Source organism: Manis pentadactyla, chromosome 4, assembly GCF_030020395.1.
Source record: "Manis pentadactyla isolate mManPen7 chromosome 4, mManPen7.hap1, whole genome shotgun sequence".
NCBI lineage: Eukaryota > Metazoa > Chordata > Mammalia > Pholidota > Manidae > Manis > Manis pentadactyla.
This window is the reverse complement of record NC_080022.1, coordinates 170,272,402-170,296,546: the sequence shown is the minus strand read 5'-3', so window position 1 is coordinate 170,296,546 and position 24,145 is coordinate 170,272,402. Positions and strand designations below refer to the sequence as shown.

Below are 24,145 nucleotides of genomic sequence, written 5' to 3'. Positions count from 1 at the left end.
GAAATGAAGGTCATTTTGTTGTCCTAAAAAATTTTCAGAATTGTCATAAGAGTTGGAAAAAAACCCCACATCATTAATTTAAATTCTAACATTTTGCAGTTGTCCAAGTGATTTCACAAACCTTACTTCATTTCATCCCCACACACCCCAGTGAGAGAGAGAGCTAAGGCACCCATTACACAGATGAAGAGAAACAAGGTGAAAGATGAAGTAACTTGCCTAAGATCATATAAATACTAAGCGGCAGAATCCAAACCCAGGCCTTCTAATGCTAAATTTCATGAGTACTCCATCTTTGGGGAAAAAAAATCCCAACACAGAGAAAAGCCTATGTAATGCTATACAGATGTTATTACGATTTTGTGTTAAGGGTGAATAAGTCCAAAGACGCATCATGCCTGACGCTGAGTTGGCTGGCTTGTGAAGGAAGCTGTCCTTTCCCATGGCGCCCCCTGACTCACCTGTTCGACAGGTAGGGGGAAAGGAGAGAGTAATGAGCCTCACCTGCTCAGAGCTAGGGTGGGGCAAGACACACCCCATCCTTCCCATTGGTCCTTTCCTTAGTCTTACTGACAGTTCCTTGCCCAATTAGGAGGAAGTAACCTCCTATCTACCAATAGGTGTTGAGTAGGATGGAACCTCAAGTTGGAGGACGTCCCCAGAGCCAACTAACAGTCCCTGGGGCCAATGGCCAGCGGATAAACAGAGGCGGTGGGGGAAGAGGACTGGGCGCGAGGCTCCGCCCCTACATGGGACAGCCATGCGAGGCAGCCAGTGAGTCCGCATCAGGGGGTGGGCGTCTCCCTCTAGGGGCGGAGATTCGAGGGGTCGAGAGGCGTGGCTTGGCTGTCAGGTCGCTTCGCCTTTTGTTCGGTTACTGAGTTGCTGCCTTGGCCAGAGTCCGGAGCAGCCGCCGCCCGAGCGTGCCGAGCTCAGTTCGTTGCCCGCGCCGGCTCCCAGCCCGGCCCGACTCCTACCCAGCCCGGCCAGGCTTCATACGCAGGTATGGACGATCGGGGCAGGTATCTCTGGGGCGAGGGCAGGGAGGCCAGCTGCTCAGAGGCCGTTGCCCGCGGTCTCCGGGCAGGTGAGGGTGGGAGCCAAGAAGCGCCACCCTGCACTGACGGCAGGGGGCGCGCTGGGGTCCTGGGCGCGGGGACTAAGGGGGCGCGAGGTTCTGGACGAGTGCGCTCCGTACTTAAGTGAGCCGGGCTCAGTAAGCGGGCGATCCGAGAAGGGCGTGGAAGGGTCAGGGCAGGTGCCTCCGGGGTCGTACCTCCCTCGTGGCCCATGGAGCTCGCCCGACGCCGCGTCCCTTACTCTCACCCTGTCTCTTGCGGAGGAGACTTTGACCTGCTCGCCTGCGTCCCAGGGTTTACTCTATAGTCAGTAATGTACTGTTTGGGAAACTTGCTGCCGCTGGTCTCTTTGGGGCCACCCTCACCCCACCTCACGCGTCATCCTCGCTTTCCCTCCCTCTCTTCTCCCCCAGGCCTGGGTGGGGCCCTATTGTCTGCGCCCGACTTGCCCAAGTGTTGGGGCCGAGCGCAGATTTTCCCAGGGACGCGGGCCCCACCTGCCAAGCAGGTGAGCACACGGTGTCCGAAGGCCCTGCCCCCCATCTTCCTGAGCCTGTGCCGTACATTACCTGCGGCGCACCCCTCCTCTCGAATGAGTGCCGAGCGATGGCTCTGCCAGCAGAGGTGGGATATGGGACCACGGGGGACTGGTGCAGGGCCCGGCCCCGCGCCCAGCTGCTGTCTGGGTCCCGTACTCGGGCTGGGGTCTGCGCGGAGGGGTCGTGCATGAGGAAATTCACTGGCTCAGTTCCCAGTAGCTGCGGCTTCCAGAGTGTTGATATGGGCACAAGACGCACAAGACTACCCTTCCTTAACCTCTTATTGTAGGGAAAATCACCCAGACCAAACTTTACAGGAGGAAGTATTCACTGCAGCTTTCTTGGTGTTTTCCGTCCTCCCTGCCCAGGGCTTCCCCCAGGCTTGCCGGGTCCTTCCTGGGGCAGAACCCCATCCCCTGGCCGGCCTGGCTGAACCAGGGCCAGGGCCTGCGCTCTGACCCTGTCTTCCCTGCCCCCACCTCCATCCTGTTTGCTGGGCCCCTGGGGCCTGAGGTGGGGGCCTGGGTGGTGGGGGCCGAAAGGGGAAGCAGCTTCCCTTCCTTCTCTTCCTGCCTCCAGGGACCACCACACCCCCTCGCGGGGGGCCTGCGCCAGTGGCTCTCTCCCCAGCTCTGCCCCCTCCCCAGGAATGGGGGTGGGGCAGGGCAGGGCCAAACTGACGAGGGTGGGGGTAGCGATGTTCTTTTTTTTTTCCCCCTCTACCCCATCCCCCACGTGATTTAGCTGGCGGGTAATTGAGGCCGAAGAGCAAGGAGCAGTGGGGCTTGGTTTGCATTTGATTTCTGGATTTTGAAGGTACTTTCCTTCTGGAGGATTTTGCAGGCCTTTCCTGAGAGAGCTTGGAGGGAAAAGGGGGCCAGGAGGAAAGCTTTTGGGGGGAAGGTTTCAGGCAGAGTGTGTTAGTCTGCTCCTCTCCTCAGTTTCCTAAGAACCCCTTCCCTGGCCAGAATTGGGGATCTCCACCAGGCTTTCAGCGCTGGTTTTTAAATCTGAAGTGTGGTCTTTTGCAGGGATTTGCATCCCAGCCTCTTGGGGAACAGAAAGCGAATGTAAGAGCCAGGTTCTCCTTCAGTCCTGGAGGGAAAGGAAGATAGTGGGGGTTAGGACTGCTTGCCCAGACTCATTTGGGAAGACCCTACCAGCTCTTTTATGGTGTAAATGGGAAATTGGGGGCTGAGGTGCCCTTGGAGTTCTGGGGCAGAGATCAGACTCCACCCTGGGTTAGGGGGAGGCTGAGGAGGGAACCCTGTCCCCATCCCTCTTCTGCTCCGGTGGGTGGTGTATCTATGGGGAGCCACAAGAGCATGGAGTTTGGGCAAAAGTAACCTGTTTTCCCTCTTCTCTGTGCCAAAGTGGAAGAGGGGAAGGCATGGTAATTACATTGGTGAAATGATTAGTTTAGCTAATCTGTTTTGTGACTGTGATGAAAAGATAATACTGAAGAAATATTGCTAGGAGGTGCCTGGTGAAAACTGGCTGTTTACTGAACTGAGAGAGAGGGGTAAAAAGGTAGGATCCGATTAGTCATTTCTTGCTTGATCAAGCCGCAGCTTGGGTGAAGAGCCCTCTCCACCCTGCCCCACCCCACCCTGGGCCCCAGCTCCTCCCCCTTCCCTCTGGAACCTCTGGGCTGCAGGGGCAGAGGCTTTGAGAATGCAATGCGTAGGAACAAAGGAGGTCTGGGCTAGGTCTGGCAGCTGGCTGTCCTCCTGGAGGTCCATAGGGCAGGTACCAATGAGGGGGTCTCTCATGGGTCTGGGAGGAGTTCGGCAGAAGACCCACTTAGAATGGATGAGGCAGTTGGCTAATCTACAGAAAGGCTGTTTATTTGGAGAGATGTTATAGTGGGGCAGTTCTGAGCACTGATTTGGGCTTGGACTGAGCTGGGTTTGAATCCCAGCTGCCTCTGTCATTACCTATGTGGCCCTGGACATAAATTCACTTCCCTTCATAGGAATAATACTACATACCTACCCATTGAGTGCTTGATAAATGTTAACTTAAAAAGCCAGGGGGTCTCTGCAGATACCAAGCACTTTCATTAACTGCCCTTGCTTAGTCCTTATGACTATGCCTAGAGGCAGGCATCATTACCACATTCTACAGATGAAATGGAAACTCAGGGAAGTTCAGTAACTTGCCCAAGGTTGCACAGTGAGACCCAGGCAGGGCCAAGAGTGCCCTTTGGGTCCTCTGGCACCAAACCCAGAGCCCATCATGCTGTGTTGCCCCACTGCTGCTCTGGGAAGCATTTTGCTGTCACTCCTTTTTGAGAGCTTCCGCTTGGGAGTTTGGGGAGGAGAGAATTCAAAAGGGCCCAGGAAGCTGGGTGTGGGCGGTGAAGGTGGGGGCAGGTTTGTCAGGTGGGGGTGACTCATGTCTTAGCCTCTAGCCCTCTGAAAGCTCCCTCCCAGCTTGGTTTTTAGTTTCTGGTGGAGAGGGCTATCTTCCCAAGGCCAGGGGTGGGATGTGTGGAAGTTGGTGGGGGAGAAAGGAGGGTAGGGGTCAAAGCTGCCAGCTTCTGGCCAGAGCTGGGCAGAACCAGGGCTCTTCTGGGCCGGTCCCTGTATAGGACGTGGGAGTTGCCTGCTTTGCTGGGGGGCTGGGGTTCTGCCAAGAAAAAGGGGGGCCTGCTCCCTGGGGAGTGGAGAGAAATGAGAATCAGATTTAGGACTGGGCCAATGTCCTACTGGATTGTACCAGTTAGTGCTGCCAGGCGTGGGCTGGGAGCTGGTTATCCTTTGCTTTGCAGCCCAGGAGACTGGGGGTCTGGGAGTAGGGCTTTCTGGTGATTGGGGTGGAGTCAGTCAGAGCCTTGGTCTTTAAAGGAGGGGGTGGTGTCACTGTCCTCTCAGCCCTGCCTAGCTCTGGCACCAGATGGGCCTGGGATATGGGGCATCTGTCTTGCTGAAATGGCCTGAGTCCTGGACCTGTCAGCACTAGGCTTTGGGATCCCTGGAGGTCAGGAGGGGACCCCAGGCATGGGGATTTTATTGATCCTGGAGAAGTGGGGACTTGATGTGACTGAGAAGGAAAAAGAATGAGATCAGTCCCTGCTGGTCTCTATAAAGAGGGTAATGGGCTTGAAATTTCCATGCCCCCCGGGGACACACAAGCAGTTGTGACTGATGCTCGTAGGGAAGGAATGGAGGCTAGACAGGAGGAAGGACTTCCTGTCTGTTAGAGATGAGATCTTAAGCTGATTAAGAGGGAGAGATGGAGAGGCTCAGAGTTGACTCTCCTCTCTGAAGAGGATGAAACAGGGCCCCAAACTTTTGAGCTGGGGGTGGGCCATCCTGCCTCAGGAGAGAGGGCAGCAAGAATCTTACCCTCTGGGGCAAGTCTGAGGTCTGTTGGGGTCCCTGGGGAAATTGTTAGACCTGGTGGTGAGATGGGCAGGTATCCACGAGCCGGTGGGCCCAGGGACTCATGTGAGGAGAAAGAGCAGGGTAGCTGGGGCTGGTCACTAGGATTTATGCCCCTGTGAGCGACACTGTGAGGCCTCTCTCCTGGGATGTGGTTGAATCTGGTGAAGGCTGGAGACCGGGATTGCCCCAATTTCCAGCCACCTCCTTGGCAGGGCCTGAAGCGAAACTCTGGCCACTCCTGTTTGCTCAGCCTCTGGAGCCCCCAGGGCAGGAAGCTCTGCTTTCTGTGACCTGCAGAGTATAGTTTAACTGGTCTGCTTTTCTTCCTCGCCATGGGGCAGCAGGGGGATGGCGGATTCTTGTGTCCAGGAGTGGCAGGGAGGGGAGCAAGCTGGGGTGGGACTGGGCAGCCAATAACTGCGTGTTTGGGGGTGAGGCTTCTGGATAACATGACTCCTCTCTCTTGATTGGAGGAGTGACCCCTGATCATTGTAAAAAACAGTTGGAAAGTCTACAAGTTGATTAGAGAAGGAACAAAATTGCCCATAATACCACTCTGTCAAGGCAGCTACTACCAACATATACCTCCCTTCTCTTTCTATAGCACCCTCTTATTTCTTTGCCTCGATCTTGATGATCTCATGCTCTGTATACCGTAACACATTTTAATGAAACCTTTATCCAAATCCCAGTTTTCGCCAGCTAATGCTGAACAGGGAGCTAAGGTGGGTCTTCCCTGTGCTTCCAGGAGATGGGCAGGCCAGCGATCCCTGCAGAATGAAACCCCTGGGGGAGTCGCACCCTAAAGAGCAGACACCAGTGGGGGTGAGGGGTGAAAGAGTGGGGACAGTGGGCACTCAGGTATTGAGCCGTGTCTCCAACGAGTCAGCCCTTTGCTGTTGTTTCCTGAGGCTGGGTGAAGTGTTTTTCCATTCCAGATAAGTCCCAGTTTGGGGTCATCTGCCAGTTTGGGATTTTGCCCGCACAGGGTCACCAGCAAGGAACAGAGAGCTACAGCTGGAGCCCATTCCAGGGGAACCCGGAAGTTTCTGGGGTTGAGCCACCTGGCTCGGCATTTCCCTGTCCTCCGAGCCCCCTTCATTTTCCCGCCCTGGTTTGTTTGCTTTGGGAAGGAGCCCAGAAGGAAGAAAACAAACAGCTGCTGGGGCAGCCTGACCTGAACTCTCCCCACCCCCAAGCCAGTCCTTGGGCCCCAGCCTGGGTTGCCCTCCAGACTGGAAGTGAGGGTTTTCCGCCGGAAGCTCAGGGTGAGCTTCTCTGTCTTCTCTTGTTCCCAGGGCCTGGCCACTTGGAATGACCAGTCTGAGGGGGGAGGCCATAGACTCTGCCAAGGAACCTCTAGTCTGTGTGGTGTTTCCTCCTGGAGCCATCAGTCTGAGGGGAGAGACCGAGTTGGGAAGCCCCAGCCTAATAAGGGAGACAGGGCTCTGTCCCTGAACTTTTCTAGCGTCTGTTTCCATCTGCTTGGAGCCTCGGGCCAAATCTCTGCTGGAGCCAGAGACAGAGTGGGGAAAGGTGGGGGCTGGTGACCCTGCTGAGCCCAGCCCCTCCCCTGGGGCTGCTATGTGGGGAATGTCCAGGCCTGGCCGCCTGGCTGCAGGAGGCCTCGCTCACTCGTGACTGGGGAGAGGGCGGCAGCACCGTCCCCACCTGGCCTCCCCTCACAGGGCGCACACCCAGCTTCTCCCCACAGGGTTGAGTGGAGGGCTGGATGGAGCCCTTCCTGGACTCCCATGCTCTCCTGCCCTGCCCACCAGCCGCCTTCCTCTGTCATGTCTGAGCCGGGGACCTGAATCTGCAGAGGGTGCTAGCCTCTGGCCTGCGGGGCTTCTGGAGGGCCCTCCCTGCCTGCTCCTCCCATCCTCTCATGTGTCCTCTCCAGCACGGCCTCTTGGGCAGCCCATTCCTGTCTTTGTTTTCAGGTGTTTTCAGGTCTTACTGATTCTTCCCATCCTGCAGCCCAGCCCAGCTGTGCCAGTCGCTGATAGTGGGTGTAGGTAGGAGCCTGATGTAGCTCTCGTGGGAGTTCGGCTGGTCCGCACTCTGCTCCAATTGTCCTGGACTCAGGGTGCCCGGTGCCAGTCTGCTAGTTTGGCCTGGCCAAGGAGGAATGGGAACACAGGGAAAGGTATGCCCAAAGCAACCTCATTGCTTGCTTGCAGGTTCCTGCCTGCTGTGGGCAGGTGGGGGAAGGGTCCTTTGCATACCCTCACTAGGGCACCATCTTTCTCTTCCTGTCCCTGTACTGCCCCCACGCCACCCTATGATCTTAAAGCTGGCTGCTGCTTCCCGTGTTGCCAACAATGGAACATGCTGCTAAACAAAGGCCCTCCATTCAGGGCAGAAAACTGCCCTGTGTCTGGCTCTGTCCCGCTCTGGCCAGGGCGCATGGGCAGGGCCGCGTCTGTCTCGCCCACTTCCACTCTGGCTTGTCCAGGGACATTGTGGCAGGTCTCACTCAGGCCCAGGGTGGAGAGGGACAAGACCAAGCTGGGTGGGGCGTCCTCCAGCCTGGGAACTGCAAAAACAGTACTTTGTCTCTCATGGGAGAATTCTTCCCCAGTTCTCTTGGGGAGGAGGTGGGGCTGCCCGAGGCCTGACTTCATGCTTCTTGTTGCAGGAGTAGCTTCCCCTGTGATCCTTTCCTCAGGAAGAGTTCTGGTGCATGTCCTCTCATTGCTTTCCAACTGTGACCTTGTCGACCTCGGCCTTCTCTTGTCTGTTGGAATCCAGATTCCTTATTCCTAGCGTCTCACATGTCAACATTGTTCAGAGATCACCTGGGCCACCCGTCATATGAAGCACAGAGAGGGAAAGTCATTGCCCAAGGACACCCAGCAAGTTTGTGGCGGAGCTGGGACCAGAACCTGGGGCCACTGATTTTGAAGCGGCGTTCTGCCTCTGACTGTGAGCGCCCTTGGCCTCACCAGCCACTTACCCCTGGCAAGCTTGGCCCATCTCCACCATGGCCACCCTTCTGCAGCCCTCTTTCCTCAGGCTTCCTGTTAAGAACCCTGTAAGCAGCCCTATTTGGTGGGCTGGAGGCTGCTCTGCAGTGAGGCTGACCCAGATTTGAGCAGAGCATTGCCATATTCTCAATGTAGAGCCTCACCTGGAAATTGGAAATAATAAAATGCCTGCCTGGGTAGCTTCAAGGGAAGCCTGAATTCATTTGGCAGTAAGGACAGCTGGATGCGCCCTCCCCCAGGGGTCCTCTGACCTCCATGTGGCCTCTGTCTTGCCCTGGGCAGCTGTCCAGTCTTCAGCTTCTCTGGGTTCCAGGCCTGGGCTGCTGGGCTGGTGGGGGTGGTTAGGGGCCTGCTGAGGAAATGCCCCTCTGGCCAGCCTGGACATTGGTGGTCCCTTTGAACACGGGGCCGACCAGGGGATGGTACTGGAGGTTCCAGGTGAGGTCCCTCAAACAGTACTCTAAAGCAGAGTACCTCCTGGGTAGATAAGCCTGGGGTCATGCCCTTCTGGCTAGCCTGAGCCCCAGGGGTGGGCAGTGGTCTCTCCTGGGGAGAGGCTTTTCTCCATTAGGATAGGGAGCTTTCACTGGTCAGGGCTGGGGAAGTCCAGTTTGTCCTGAGTGGCTCTGACTGGGGCTTGGTGCCCCGATGTTGGCTCAGCCTTCTGCCTGGCAGACCGACGTTTACTGGGTTAACTATTTCCTGGTACAGGAGCACCTTCCCTGCAGTTTTTGGATGTCCGAGGCTGCCTGCCTGGGTTTTCTCCTTCTTGGGGGCTGCTCTGTGACAGGCTTGCTCCTCCCCAACTCTCTTCTCTTCTCCCTCCAGGGAAGGCAGGAGTGTGGGGCAGTGTGTGGTTACGGGGGGAGGGGGACTCCTCCTGAAATAGCCACACTGGGCCCGAGCCTGAGAAGCAGCTGGGTGCATCTGGCGGCAGAGTCTGCTGTCTGGTGTTGTGTTTATCAGCTTGAAACTCTGAAACTGAGTCACTCGAGGTGATGGGTGGAGAGGAAGGAGGCAACTGGGAGCCGAGTTGGCTCCTGCTGCTGCTCTTTCAGGTGTGCTCACAGGCGGGGGGAGCCGGGGGCACTGGGAAAGCAGGGAGCTCGGGAGAACCATTCGTCCTCCTTGAGGGTGGCCCTGGGCCTGCCACCAGAAGACATCCACGGTGATCCTTGTTCCTGGGCTGGGGCCAGGCTGCAGCAGCCACCCACTGTCACCTTCACCCAGCCCCCCATCACATTGGACAGCGGGTTTGAGGTAGAGCAGGGTACCTCTGGGTAGACCAGCCTGGGGTGTGCAAAGGCCACAGACTTGGGTGTCACTTTTCCTTGTGCCTGGTCGCAGCTCTGCCGTTGTACCATCTCCCCTGGTGGAGCCTCAGTGTCCCCATCTGTGAATGGCGGGGCAGAACATGATTTGAAACCTGCCTGAGAGGGCGGTTGAGTTAGTGAAAAGTCTGGCACAAGGCAGGCGCTCACCAGAGCGCAGCTGCCCTTCCCTCTCCTCCCAGGAGGTCCACTCCCAAGACAGGGAGTCAGATAGACCAAGTGGGAATTCATCTCCCTGGTACAGAATAGGGCCCAGTGATTCATTAACCTCAAGTGCCCCCCAGCCCACCCCCGTCTCTGCAGAGAGAGGGACACCTGCCCCACTCCTATCTGTAGCCTGGGTTAAGAAGGCCAGGAGGTGAGAAAATATCTCTGGGGGAAGCAGAGCTGATACACAGCCATGGCCACCTTGTTGAGCTCCTGTTATGTGTCAGGCACCCGGCTAGGTCCTTATCACAACCTGCGGGGGAGATGGTGCTGCCCCATCTTACAGCTGAGGACTGAGGCTTGGTGGAGAGGTGAACTGCTGGCTAGTCTGTGGCTGAGATTTGGACTGGTCAGTGGGACTCACAGTTCTGGGAAAGGCTTCTAGGAGCTGGAGTGCTGGAGAGACTGGGGTCTTAGGGTCATTTGTGATGCTGCTCTGTCTGTAGGAAAGCGAGACCCTAGAGTTTTTGAGGGAGTGTGGGGTGCCTTTGACTGTAGCCAGCAGCCTCCTGGGCTCCCCAGAGAAACTTGTCTGACTGCTTCCCTGCCCCACCCAGTTTCCTGCCCTGCCGGCTGCCTCACCCCCACAGCCTTTCTCAGGGAGTCCCAGTGGGTGGGGGTGGGTCTGCGGGACCCCAGAAATTGCTGGGCACCCTGAGTGCCTTCCCCTGCTTTGGGAGTGTTGGGCAGGAACAGCAAAGTCTGCTGACCCGAAGGCATCTGACCCTTCACTGCCCCACCCCGTGTGGCTTCTAGGGTCCCGGCAGCTCAGTCTGCTCTGGGCTGGAGGTTGGAGGTGCAAGCCCAGGACTCACACATGGGTATCGTTGTATCACACATGGTGCCCTTCTCCCCCCTGCACCCCTCCACCATGGCCCACTGGGGCCCTTGGGGCTGTGGTGGCGTTAAGGGGTGATGGGCAGGTCCTGGGGTTGGGCCAGGTGATGGGAGTCCCCACTAGTCCTAGCTGATTTCCTGCCCTTGCTTTGTGTTCCCAGCAGTCACCATGGAGGTGATGAACCTGATTGAACAACCCATCAAGGTGACCGAGTGGCAACAGACGTACACCTATGACTCGGGCATCCACTCAGGTGCCAACACCTGCGTGCCCTCTGTCAGCAGCAAGGGCGTCATGGAAGAGGAGGACACCTGCGGACGCCAGTACACGCTCAAGAAGACCACCACCTACACACAGGGGGTGCCCCAGAGCCAAGGTTGGGATCCCTGGGGACAAGTCCACGGGAATATTCCAGCAGAAAACCAGGCTGGGCCCTGGACATAGGTCAGGGTGAAAGGACGCAGGCCTTAGGGGCTCCCAGCCTGTGGCAGGAGGCACAGCTGCTTCAGGGTGCCCCCGTCTGGGAGGGAGGCAGATTCCTCTGCCAGGAGCCTCTAGTTTGGGAGGCAGTCTGAAGGAAGAGAAGGTCCTTGCCATCCACGGGGATCAGTGCTGGTCTCAGGGAAGCCGTAGCTGTGGGGAAGACCTCGTACTTTTGCTTCAGGAGCCTGTGGTTTGCTGGGCAGGCAGAGCTGCTGCCGCAGAGCTCGTCTGTGGAGGAGGTGCAGCTCTCACGCCTGAGGGCTCTGGGGGGATGGGGAGGAGACATGCAAATAGGTCAAGGCCAGGTAGTGGCCTGAACTCTGCCCCATGTCTGGGGCCTAAGTGTGGGGATGCATAGCCCGGGGCACGTGCCTCCTTCCCGGGCCTCAGGACTCCTGTCTACAGGGGCCTCCAGGGCACCAAAGGTGCAGCCCAGGGAGCTGTGGGAGCTGGGGAAGGTACAGGTGGGCTGTGGCAGGCTGGGGTACCACAGACCTCAGCCTCTGCACCCCAGGAGGCTCCTCCCTGACATCAGGCAGAGGCCTATTAGCTTGGCAGGGCCAGCACTGTGTTGGCAGCTAAGAGAAAGCATCAAGGTGGGAAAGCTGTAGATGTCTGCTTGTTCCCGACTAATTGGAGGGTGGAAACTGTACCTCCCTGTCCCCTGGGGCACTGGGACACTTGCCAGGGCAGGGCTGCCTGAGAAGCCTGGACGCCTATTTGTGGGATTCCCAGACCCACCCCCAGTGGAGCCTAAAGTCTGAACTGAGAACCCACATTGGCTTTCTGAAACCCACAGCCCTGACTTTCCCTCTGGTCTGCTGCAGTATACCAGGTGGCTCTCTGGGCCTCTATTTGCCTGCCTATATAGTGGGCATCCTTCTTTGGGGATGGTGAGGGTATAATTAGAATCAGGAGACTTTAGGGTTGAAAAGAGACCAAGGTTGTTTTCATCCTGTCCCTACCTGATTGTTAAGGGAGGGGCATAGATTCTGGTTTAGGCTCTGGAGTCCAGCCATCTGAGTTCAGATCCCAGTTTGGGTTCTGATAACCTCTTTGTGCCTCAGTTTTCCCATTTATAAAGTGGAGATAATAATAGTACTTACCTGGTAGGGTGGTTGTGAGATTAAATGAGAAAATACGGAGAAGCACAGGTACATAATAAGTACTCAAAAAATATTAGCTATTCCTATTAATCATAATAATGGCTAACAGTTTTGTAGTGATGTATACCAGGCACATACATCCTTTCTTTTCAGAGCACTTTACAACTATTATCTCATTTAATTCTCGTAAGAATTCCCAGTGATGGACAGAACAGGTGGTGCCTGGTTTTCCAGGTGAAGTAAGTGCGGTGGGTGTGACCTGCCTGAGGTCACTGGTTAGAGGCAGCATGGTGCACTGGGGCTTTGGCTGCAGTGGGAGGCAGCCCAGAGAACTCAGGTGGGCTGTCTGCAAGGCCTTCCCTGCTCCCGGGTACCCCCGCCCACCTTCCCTGCTTGTTGGCCCCCAGGTGACCTGGAGTACCAGATGTCCACAACAGCCAGAGCCAAGCGGGTGCGGGAGGCCATGTGTCCTGGTGTGACAGGCGAGGACAGCTCACTGCTGCTGGTCACCCAGGTGGAGGGGCAGACCACCAACCTTCAGCGACTGGCCGAGCCATCCCAGCTGCTCAAGTCAGCCATCGTACACCTCATCAACTACCAGGATGATGCTGAGCTGGCTACCCGGGCCCTGCCTGAGCTCACCAAACTGCTCAATGATGAGGACCCGGTCCGTGTGGGACCTGGCCAGGGTGGGGGCAGGGCAGGAGGGCCCTCTCTAGGGTGAAGGGAGGTCACTGACCCAGAGCCCCCTCAGCAGGAAGAGTGTGCCTGGGTCCATCTGAGCTTTGGGGAGGGGTATGGCCTCCCACGGTGCTGCCACCTGGCTCATCTGCTCACTTCCTCTCGTCCTCCGCCTCCCCAGGTGGTGGTGACCAAGGCAGCCATGATTGTGAACCAGCTGTCGAAGAAAGAGGCATCACGGCGGGCGCTGATGGGTTCACCCCAGCTGGTGGCGGCCGTGGTGCGCACCATGCAGAACACCAGCGACCTGGACACAGCCCGCTGCACCACCAGCATCCTGCACAACCTCTCCCACCACCGCGAGGGGCTGCTGGCCATCTTCAAGTCGGGTGGCATCCCTGCCCTGGTCCGCATGCTTAGGTACCACCCTACTCGTGCAGAGTCCTGGGGCCTCCCCTCGCTTGCACCTCCCCGTCCCTCCCTGGGCTTCCGTACAACGTTTATTGAGCACCCACCATGTACCAGGTGTGAAACCATGCCTGGCTGGTTCTCGGCTACTCATAGCCTCGCCAGGGAGACCAACATGTAACTAGCAGGTTGGTTATCAGGCTACAGTATAGGCTAGGGCGGAGGTGTGTTGAAGATTGCTCAGAGGGGCTCCGAGAAGCTGGTTACTCTTAACAACAAAGGGTTGACAGACAAATGGAGTTTGACTGGTATAGATGAAGGGAAGAGTGTTCTAGGCAAAGGGAACAGCATATGCAAAGTCCCTTGCACCTTTATCTTTGACCTTTTTCCTATTCCCCATCCCTCTACCAGGCTTCCAGTTCCCTGAGGGTAGAAACTAATCCCCTATGAACCCTTTGCAGGGCCTCTCTAGCACGTGGCCTTCCAAATGGTAGTTACTTAGTAGGGATAGGTGTTGAGGAGACCTGCAGTGTGCACAGTGCCAGGCTGGGAGCTGGGAAGTAGGAGGAGTCATGGGCCCAGTGGGGAGAGGAGTGGTACTGTGGGCTCCATGTGTGAGAGGGGCTGGGCTCAAGGAACAATATTTTAATAAAGGGCTGTTTCCATGAGGGTGTTCATATTGGGAAGGCTTCCTGAAGGAGGTGACCCACATTTTTGTCAGGTCCCTGGGGTCTGACTCACACTAACCCTTTGCCCACTGTCCCAGCTCCCCTGTGGAGTCAGTCCTGTTCTACGCTATCACCACACTGCACAACCTGCTGCTCTATCAGGAGGGCGCCAAGATGGCAGTGCGCCTGGCAGATGGGCTACAGAAGATGGTGCCCCTGCTAAACAAGAACAACCCCAAGTTCCTGGCTATCACCACTGACTGCCTGCAGCTCCTGGCCTATGGCAACCAGGAGAGCAAGGTGGGCCCCCTGCCCCCAACCAGGACCCATTGCCCACTGTCACCTTCTGTCCAGCTGCAGCTTCAGGCAACTGCCTGCTTACCTTTTTAGGTTAAATATATATGTATATGCAGATGTACATGTTTCATCATGTAACTGAATATTTTGAGGATGAAGAAAAAAACATCCTCATATAACCACTATTGCCTCTGTGCTTCCTCCAGTGCTATTCTGTAGGCATAGTTGTACATAGTTATAATCAGAGAAAATGTACAACTTTGCATCTCTTCTCTACATATTCAAAAATGTGTTTTTTTGTTAGACTGTCCTCAAAACTACCTTCTATAATAACAAATAACATTTTATTAAGTGGGGACCCAAGACTTTATTCTGAGGGAGGGCATCAAGATTGTCCTGATTTTCCACCTTTATAAACAGTGCTGTAATTAACATCTTTAGGCACATAGCTTTTCCCAAAGAGTGGAAAGCAGTGAGGCTGAGGGTTTTTAATAATTGTGGGCTTTTACCCAGATTTCCAGGTGGCTTTCCAGATGGGCTATATTATTTATGGTGCCTTCAGTGGCAGTATATGTTAGTACAATTTCACCTCATCCTTGCCAGCATTGTATATTATCCTTTTCTCACAGTTTGGGCTTATATAGTAGTCACAGAAGCTCTTCAGGTTTTAGCTTAAGCTCAGTAGTGACAGCTCCGTCACCCCCTCTTCTTCCCTTGTTTTTGTCATAGTGTGTGTCTGTCTCATACTCATTCTCTGGCTTCCCCCTCTGCCCCCCCAGCTCATCATCCTGGCCAATGGAGGTCCCCAGGCCCTTGTGCAGATCATGCGCAACTACAGTTATGAGAAGCTCCTCTGGACCACCAGCCGTGTGCTCAAGGTGCTGTCTGTGTGTCCCAGCAATAAGCCCGCCATTGTGGAGGCGGGTGAGTATTATCTAAAGATGGCCCATGTGGCTGGGAGGGTTGGGGTGTGGCCTTATCCAGCAGCCAGCCTCAGTCAGCCATGCTCCCCTGTGGCTGACGTGTTCCCACATGCCCCGTCCCAGGTGGGATGCAGGCCCTGGGCAAACACCTGACAAGCAACAGCCCCCGCCTTGTGCAGAACTGTCTCTGGACCCTGCGCAACCTCTCGGATGTGGCCACCAAGCAGGTGAGGGAGGTGTTTGGGCCTGGGTCTGCCTCTTCGGCTGCCTCATCCTTCCCTCTTACTATATCTGGCCTTCTGTGTAGGCATCTGACCTGAGGAACTGTGGGAGGCCTGAGGCTCTAAATCTTGCCCCATCGTGGTGAGGCTAGAAGGATCCTGACAACTCTCATTGTTTTAGCTTACGCCTCTAATCCCTATTAAGGATTTGGGAAGGGGAATAGATGAAGGGAGGTGATGACTCTAAACTGGAGTTCAGGTGGTACCGAGGGAGCAGTTCTGACATAGGCCCGGCTGGCAGAGTAGTGTGCCAAGAGCCAGCTTGGAGGTCCCAGGGCTGAAATCACAATTTAAGGAAAAAAGCAATTTTAAGACAAGTCTCCTGGTCTCTCCTTCCAACCTGACTACCGTCCCTAGGAGCCCCACTCCTGTCAGCAGGCTGCTTATTGAGCACCTACCGTGTGCTGGACTCTGCTAGGCACTTGTGGACATTGGCTCATTTACCCCTTTCAACACCTGGAGGTAGAGTTGGGGTCCTGTCGGTTAGAGGAAGAAACAGAGGCTCAGGGAGTTAAGTAATGGCCCTTGGTCACAGCTAGTAAAAGGCAGAGCTGGGCATTGAACCCAGGGCTGTCTGTTCCCAGAATCTGGGTTCTTTTTGTTTTACCACAAGGCCTACGTGGGCCCCCCACCCCCCAGGAGAAGTGAGGCTTCTGGGTTAGGGGTGTTTCTTGAAAGTAGATTTGGCCCAAGGGAGCAGCAGGGAGGGCCCAGAAAGGTGAGAAGCATGTAAAAGTGGGTTAGCTGGACCTGTGGCCTTCTCCATTTCCTCCTGGCATAGGGGCCTCGCTTGGCCTGAGTCTAAAATGCAGAGAAGGGGCCAGAAAGGGTGGAGGAAAGAGAATGGAGCTGAGGGGCCAGCCTGGCTTCAGACCTGGCCCTCTAGCTGTGGGACTGCGGGCAAGCCCCTCACCTCTTTGAGCTTTAGTTACCCCCGAGACAGTACCACCCTCCCAGGGGGTGTTGGCAGGGTCACAGGGATGAAAGTTCCCAGCTGTGTGTAGGCAGGGCCCACCCAGTATCAGCTGAGTGGCTTTAGGCCCCGGCAGGCCGTCTGCTACCTTTGGACATGTTTCGGAAGACTTCCTGGAGCTGGGAGTCTCCCTCACTCTCCACTGCCCACCCCTGACCCCAGGAGGGCCTGGAGAGTGTGCTGAAGATCCTGGTGAGCCAGCTGAGCGTGGATGACGTCAGTGTCCTCACCTGCGCCACGGGCACGCTGTCCAACCTGACGTGCAACAACAGTCGGAACAAGACACTGGTGACGCAGAACAGCGGCGTGGAGGCTCTCATCCATGCCATCCTGCGCGCCGGCGACAAGGACGACATCACAGAGCCTGCTGTGTGTGCCCTGCGCCACCTCACCAGCCGCCACCCTGAGGCTGAGATGGCCCAGAACTCCGTGCGCCTCAACTATGGCATCCCAGCCATTGTCAAGCTGCTCAACCAGCCCAACCAGTGGCCACTGGTCAAGGTACCAGCTGCCCGTGGGGGTTGAGAGGGGAAGTATGCTCTGCAGTGTCCGTACAAGCAAAGCTGTTGCCAGAGAGGCCCTCGAGCATGGTGGCGCCCGTAGGGTAGTTCACTCCTCTCTCATGTAACAGTTCAGGCCTCTATAGCCGTCTGCCCAAGACCCAGAATCTGTCTGTCTCTTGTAGCTCAGTCATCCTGTAGAGAAGAGTTTCAGAGTTGAATATGTACGTGAGCACCCAGGGGGTATGACGGGGAGGACCTGGGGCGGGCCTGAGATTCTGCATTTCTAGCGAGCTCCTGGGTGATGCTGCTGGGCCGTGGAGCATACTTCTTTTGCCAGAGTCTGGACGAAAGGGTTTTCCTCACACAAATGGTTGGATTGTATGTTTCATACAAATGTGTTTCTAGCCCCAGGCAGGCTAGCAGCAACCAGAAGTGGGACGTGTCACTTCAGCTTACACCCCGGAACTTGGTTGTTCCGCTGTGTCTGGATGCAGGGAGGCCTGTGTCAAATGCCGTATGACTTGCTAAAACTCAGGAGGGATAACTACAAAGACGAGGGGTAGAGAGGCTTCTGTGGGACACTTAGTGTCTGCCACATGGAGTCGGGTGTGAAGTGTTGACCCTCTCCTCTGGAGGCTGCCTGGGTGGAGGAGAGCCAGCCGGCAGGGCCTCCCATTGGGTAAATGTTAGACAGTTAAACAACACAGACAAAAATGACTCTAAGTGATTATATGTATTGAGTTAAAAAAATCCATAGTGAGAAAAAAGAAGGCAGTGCATGATCTCTCCTTGGGCTTGGTCCCTGCTATGAGCCTGTCCCAGCAGCTAAATGACAAGTGACCTTGGCAGGTCATAACACCTGTGCTCATGCCTTCACCTCTCACATGATTTTCATCCCTGCCCTCCTGACATCTTGTTTTGAGGAGCAAATGAGATGATAAATTGCTTTGAGAGACCCTGGGGGACTCTGGGAGGCCAGAGTGGCTCCTGGAAAGACAGGACACGGACACCTGGGGAGGAGCCCCCTTCCCAGAGCTGCCCTGCTGGGGATCGATTACAACATGAGCATCACCAAAGCAGGAGGCCTTGGGGTCACCCCAGCAAGGACTTACTGATAATCAGGATTTGGGAAGTATGAGAAAAGTAAAGATTATGGTGTCTGAGGGGTTGAGGAAGAGGGGTAGTAGTGAGGGGAAGGTAGAATGATCTGGAATAAGGTATCATTTTAGCAGGGGCTGTTAGAGTTAGACATGAGGACCCTCAGAGCCTATGGAATAAGGGACATGGGCTGGGCGTGACCTGATTCTCTGGATATCATGCAGCATATCTATGTCCAGCCTGGGTAACAGAGATGATAGGGCCAGGAGGAGGTGATGCTGGGAAATTGGAATTCTCCAGATACCCAGGAAGTGCTCCTGATTTTCCCTTTTTTTGCCAGGCAACCATTGGCCTGATCAGGAATCTGGCCCTGTGTCCAGCCAACCATGCCCCACTGCAGGAGGCAGCAGTCATTCCCCGCCTCGTCCAGCTGCTGGTCAAGGCCCACCAGGATGCCCAGCGCCACGTGGCTGCAGGCACGCAGCAGCCCTACACAGTGAGTGAGCTGATGGTACCTGTGACCACCCTCCCCGGGGGTCAGGGTGTCCTCTGTGTGCATGTGTATAAACGGGGAGGCGAGTTGCTATTGATGTCAAATTGAGGACCAGTGAGGTTTGTAGAATGTCATGGAGTGAGGGGTGTGTGGCCACATCCAAGGGCTACCTGTTGTCATGCCCCAGTGCCTCCTCTCACGCAGGATGGTGTGAGGATGGAGGAGATTGTGGAGGGCTGCACTGGAGCCCTGCACATCCTCGCCCGGGACCCCATGAACCGCATGGAGATCTTCCGACTCAACACCATCCCCCTGTTTGTGCAGGTGAGTCCGGAGCAGGGGCCAGGAGAGGTCCCTCCATTTCCTCCTTATCCCCATTGTTGAAAGGCTAAGGTTGGCATTCATGGTTTTGGGGGTCTGGGCCAGGTATCAAAGGGACCTTTAGAGGAGTTTGGAGAAAAGTGGCCACACCAGAAGTGACTACTTAGCAAAGTGCCTGCATAGGAATGGCTTCCAAGCTCAAAAACTAGGGAAGATATCACAAATGAGAAACAAAATCTTGAGATTCAACGACATAAACATTAAAACTATCTGTACGACAGAAACAGCCTAAAAAGCATTAAAAAGTGAACAGCAAACTGGGAAGATATTTGCAAGTATCACAATAGACAAGAGTTTAATATCCTTCAAATAAAAGAGCTCATTAATACTAGATCCCAGTAGTTAGATCAGCAGAGGCACAAATAATTCCCAGGTGGCTCATAAACAGACAGTGCTCAACCCTAGGAGTTTAAAAAAATGAAACTTACCCCCTAGTGAGAGCCAATTTTCCACTATCAAACTGGCAAAGAAAAATAATGGGAGTGGCTTGTGCTGGTGAACAGTCTCATACTCAGCTGGTGGGGAGATGAGATGGCAAAACCCCAAGAAGGAAAGTTTATAATGTATAGAGAGAGCCTTGAACATGTTCATATCTTTGGACAAGTACAGGTCTGGGACTGTCTCCTTATGAAAGAACATAATTTAAAATATGGGCAAAAGTTTATGCATATGTCTGACAATTGCAATGTTACTTATAATAATCAAAAACTGAATGCCCAATGATAAGGGAGTGGTTAAAAAAAAGGTCCATTATGTCATGTGACCATGTACATGATGTTGAAGAGAAATTTTTGGTTTTCGAAATTTTTCCCCTTTACTTTTTTAATAGAGTTCAGAGTAAGGGATTGGTGCCATGGCTTCCTCCACTTGTGGCCAATGGGTTTTTTGTTTTTGTTACTGCTTTGCTTTTTAGCCTTCTTTTTCTCTCGTACAAATATGAACTAGTAGATTTTTAGGAAGAGTTTTTATAATAGAGGAAAATGCTTTATGCTACAATGTCAGATGAATATTGATTTCGTATGTAAAATTTATATATTAATAAATTTCATATATTTATATATTTATAAATTTTGTATATAAAATTTATATATTAAGATTGGACTGTGATAAATATCTAATGGAAATGTGCCCACCTGTTAACAGAGGATGTGTCTGGGTGGGGAAATAAGGCCGGTTTTCTTTTCTGTTCCTTTATACTTAGACTTTCCACACTTCTTAGTGTGAACTTGTGTTAAATCCAAAGAAGGGAGGCCGAGATGGGCAGGGCTGTGAGGCGTGCTGCCCGCCTGCCTTACTCCTCATCCACGGCCATCCCTTCCCCCACCCTGCAATCCCCCTCCCAGCTCCTGTATTCCTCCGTGGAGAATATCCAGCGTGTGGCTGCAGGGGTCCTGTGTGAGCTGGCCCAGGACAAGGAGGCCGCTGACGCCATCGATGCGGAGGGGGCCTCAGCCCCACTCATGGAGCTATTGCACTCGCGCAACGAGGGCACCGGTGAGGAGCCATGCTGTGGGCGAGCAAGGCAGGGGGGGCAGCGGGGAAGCCGGGCCTTGTTTCCCCAGTCCGTTTCCCCACCTGGAGTGGAGGCAGGCGCCGGACTTGGCCTTTCCATTGCTCTCTGCTCAGCTACCTATGCAGCCGCCGTCTTGTTCCGCATCTCTGAAGACAAGAACCCGGATTACCGGAAACGTGTGTCTGTGGAGCTCACCAACTCACTCTTCAAGCACGACCCGGCCGCCTGGGAGGCTGTGAGTATCCGGGTCAGACTGCACCGTGTGGTTGTGCAGGCTGCACACTGAGTGAGGATGGCACTTTTAAGGGGGCTTCACCCCAGCTGTTGGTTTCATAGGTTTTTATTTTATAATTGGATCATATATGACAATTGCCAGCAGGCAGAAATAGTAGGTTGAACGATCTATCTGTTTTGACCCACCAAAATGGCAATTTTATTTTGTCCAAACTAATACAGTGTTTGAGGCAGGGGTGCCTTTTTCTAACTTGCACAAAGGGCCTGTGGCTGCCCCGATGCTGGGCGGATATTCTCCGGTTCTCTCCTCCACCGCCTTCCCCAGGGCTGCTCCAGTTCTCTGGGTGCCTCCAAGCGTGAATGGCGCGGCCCTCCACCCCGGGGAGGTGCTGGAGGACAGGCGTTCGCCAGGGCACTGTGTAACCCCATTCCACCCTCTGTTCCTCTTCCCTGGCTCCCTTTATAGAAGCGTCTCCAGCTGCCCGCCTAGCCCAGAGCCCCATTTCCCGCCCTTCCCCCTCCGCCAGCGTCTCTTTGTCTCCTTCCTCAGGCCCAGAGCATGATCCCCATCAATGAACCTTATGCGGATGGTAGGTGGGGGCAGAATTCCTTGGGATCCCGGAGAGCCCAGGGTGCGGTGGGTGGGTGTGAGCAAAGGAGAGCCTTTGTGTCTCTGAGGCCAAAGGAGCAGTGGTGGTCACTGTATGCCTGTCTAGGTCCCCTCACGGGAGAGTTTGGGAAGCGGGTAGTGCCCACTGGGGGAGGGCAGAGGAAGAGTCAGTGGCTGAGGGCTGTCCAGACTACCTGCAGACCTTGGAAGGCGCATCCTTGTCCTCCCCAGATATGGATGCCACCTACCGCCCCATGTACTCATGTGATGTGCCACTGGACCCCCTGGAGATGCACATGGACATGGACGGGGACTATCCCATCGACACCTACAGTGATGGCCTGAGACCCCCGTACCCCATGGCGGACCACACGCTGGCCTAGCTGGCTCCACCCTAGTACGGCACCCTCCCTCATGCCTGTCAGCTGCTGAGACGTGCTTTTCCTTCCTTCTAGAACCTCTTCACGGAGGTCTTCTCATGTTGCCTTTGAAACCCTGGCTCCTTTTGGGGGAATGAGTGTGGGGCCTTTGCTGGGTGGCTCCCTGCAGGAAGGCAGGCCTTGGCCTCTTACGCACTAACTTTTGCTGGGGGCAGGGAGTCCTGGGAGGGGCAGGTGATGTGGAAGCGGCATGAGCTAGGGGACACGGGCCTGCCCTGACCCCTCTGCATCTGCCTCACACCCAGGTGCAGTTCCTCATCTGAGAGACTCTCCGTGCAGGTGGTGGGGCAAGACAAAAGTGCCTGAGCCCGGGGGAGCGGGGCCACTACTTCCTGCCGAGCCCCACACCTTCAAGGGCCTCCATGGGCTCTTCTTGGGATGGTGATCTGCTCCTGCTTTTCTGTCTGGGCCCCTTGAGGGCCCAGGGCCCAACATCCCCTCCTCCCCAGCCCTGTGGCCCTGGCATTAAAGCATTAGACTTGAGACGCCCACTGTGTCCCCGCAGCATTCCCCCCACCCTGCTGCCTGTCTCCCGCAGCCTGGGCTCTGCAGGGCTTTGGTTCCTTCTCTGGGTCTGATTTTCTCACTGAACTCCACCCAAGCAGCTGTCCTGAACTGGGCTTCCCAGGACCCAGGTTGTAGGCCCAAAGCCCTGGAATCTTTCTTGAAAACTTGAGGGCCCATCTGGAGAGGTGGGACGAAGTACAGCGAGTGAGCCCCCAGCTCCAGGACACTGCCTGCTTCTCCCTACATGACACTCAGTTGGCTTTGTCCCCTTCCTGGGGAGCTCTGGGGGCAGCTCCCTCGCACCCTGTCCCTGCCCCACAGCTGCCCCAGCTGACCCCCAAGAAGCGCTCTTGGCTGACCCCTCTGGTGTGCGGTGAGGGGCTTTCTCTCCCCCTTCCTGTTTCAGTGCCCCTGCCCCCGAACCACCTGCACATGGCTGTAGGGTCTGGGGAAGGCCCAGCGGAGAGTTTTATCAGTATCGCTTTGTTTTTGGTTATTGGTTTTTTTGTATAGACCAAAGCAAAAAATAAAAAGAACACACAGATCCAGTGGATGCTGTCTGGGGAAGTGGGATGGGGAGATGGGGTTTCCCGTAGTAGCCTGATGCCTCCTTGGTTGTATCCCATGTCTTCGTGGCCACCTTAGTGTCGGGAAGACACAGAAGGGGGGTCAGGAGTATTTGAGGAGTCGGAGTCCATGTAATTCAGTACATACAGGGCTCCAACTTGGAACCATGGGAGGCTAGAGGGGCAAAGAGATGACTAGGGGTGAGTACCCCCTTCAGGGACACCAGGCCTTACTCATCTCACCAGTGGGCAGCCTCCTTGCTGGCCTGTCAGCCTCCTGTCCTGCCCCCGTCTAGCCTCAATGTGCCTTTGGTGGATTTCTCCTGTGGCTCATACCTGAGAGTCCAAGCCCCTTTTTTGTCTGCAGTGGGTCTCCCTCAGCCCCTGCTCACTCCCAACCCCCAACCCCTCAGCTAGCATCTTCCATGCTGTTCCTTAGTTCCTGATTTTCATCCGTGTTCTCTGCTTTCACCGGCTCAGCCACTGGGATCTGCTTAGACCTCACTCAGGAAACACATCCCCATGACCTCCACCCTTCCACCCTTTCCCAGCCAGACTGAGCTGCTGGCCCTTCTCCACTCCATATGCCCTGTGCACAGCTGTCATTTCACTTACTACATTGTTGTAACTGTTGGCTTGGGTGATGGCCCCCATTCATGCCCTCAGATTCTTCCTGGGGAGGGTTAGTTGGAACACACCTGCCAAGACTGAGAATCCGTGGCCCTTATGGGCTTGCTTTGCCATGCCTGCTGTCCCATCTCTACACCTGCTTGGAGTTGGAGCAGTGGAGAGCCCCTGGCATCATTCACAGAGAATCGGTGGCACTGGGGTGGTTGTGTTGGGGGCAGGGAGCTCAGGAGGCAGCTGGAAGGTGCAGGCAGTAGGTGATGAGCTGCCGAGCCGAGAGCTCTGCAGAGGGGTGCCATGGGAGGGGAGGGGGCAGAAAAGGGTTTCCAGAGATCCTGAGGTCTTTCAACAGTGTACTTTCCCTGTACTCTATACCCTGTCAGTCTGCTCAGGCTGCTATAACAAAATATAGACTGGTGGCTTAAATGACAGATACTTCTCAGTTGTGGAGGCCAGAAGTCCAAGATCAAGTTGCCAGCAGATTCCGCGCCTGGTGAGAGCCCACTTCTTGGCTTGTCAACAGCCACCTTATTGGTTTATGTTAACATGGCCTTTCTTCAGTGCATGTTTGTGGAGAGAGATCTCTCCTTATAAGGTCACTAATCCTATCCTGAGGGTCCCACCCTTATGACCTCATCTAAACCTAATTACATCCCACCACCAAATACCTTCATACTGCAGGCTAGGATTTAAGCATATGGATTTGGGGGACCCAGACATTCAGCCCATACCAGGGCAGGAAATACCCAGCTTGGATAATTAGAGAATCAGGTAAAGGGACAGTTTACAAAGGTGTGGGCAGGTACAGGAAACAGGGAGAGGACAGTACCCTGGTCTAATGGTGGCCTCAGGCAGGAAGGGAGTGCTGTTTAGGGACAGGACCCGGTGGATGAGGCTCCAGAGAAGTGGAGGCCAGTTCCAACAGGGAGGCTGTGGCTCTCCTCACTCCTAGTGCTCCCTGTTGGCCAAACCTAAGCAGA

General features: G+C 55.1%; 1 protein-coding gene across 1 annotated transcript; it reads left to right on the top strand.

The window, feature by feature from the left end:
• Window positions 1–839: 839 nt before the first annotated feature.
• Window positions 840–22,516, top strand: JUP (junction plakoglobin). Its single transcript, XM_036882926.2, has 15 exons — window positions 840–1,003; window positions 10,534–10,749; window positions 12,370–12,629; window positions 12,825–13,063; window positions 13,818–14,019; window positions 14,796–14,940; window positions 15,063–15,166; window positions 16,356–16,694; window positions 18,135–18,290; window positions 18,492–18,611; window positions 20,012–20,162; window positions 20,295–20,416; window positions 20,966–21,005; window positions 21,257–21,422; window positions 21,711–22,516. The coding sequence occupies exons 2-14, from the start codon at window positions 10,542–10,544 to the stop codon at window positions 21,406–21,408; spliced, it is 2,238 nt and encodes a 745-aa protein (XP_036738821.2). The 5' UTR covers window positions 840–1,003; window positions 10,534–10,541; the 3' UTR covers window positions 21,409–21,422; window positions 21,711–22,516.
• Window positions 22,517–24,145: the final 1,629 nt, after the last annotated feature.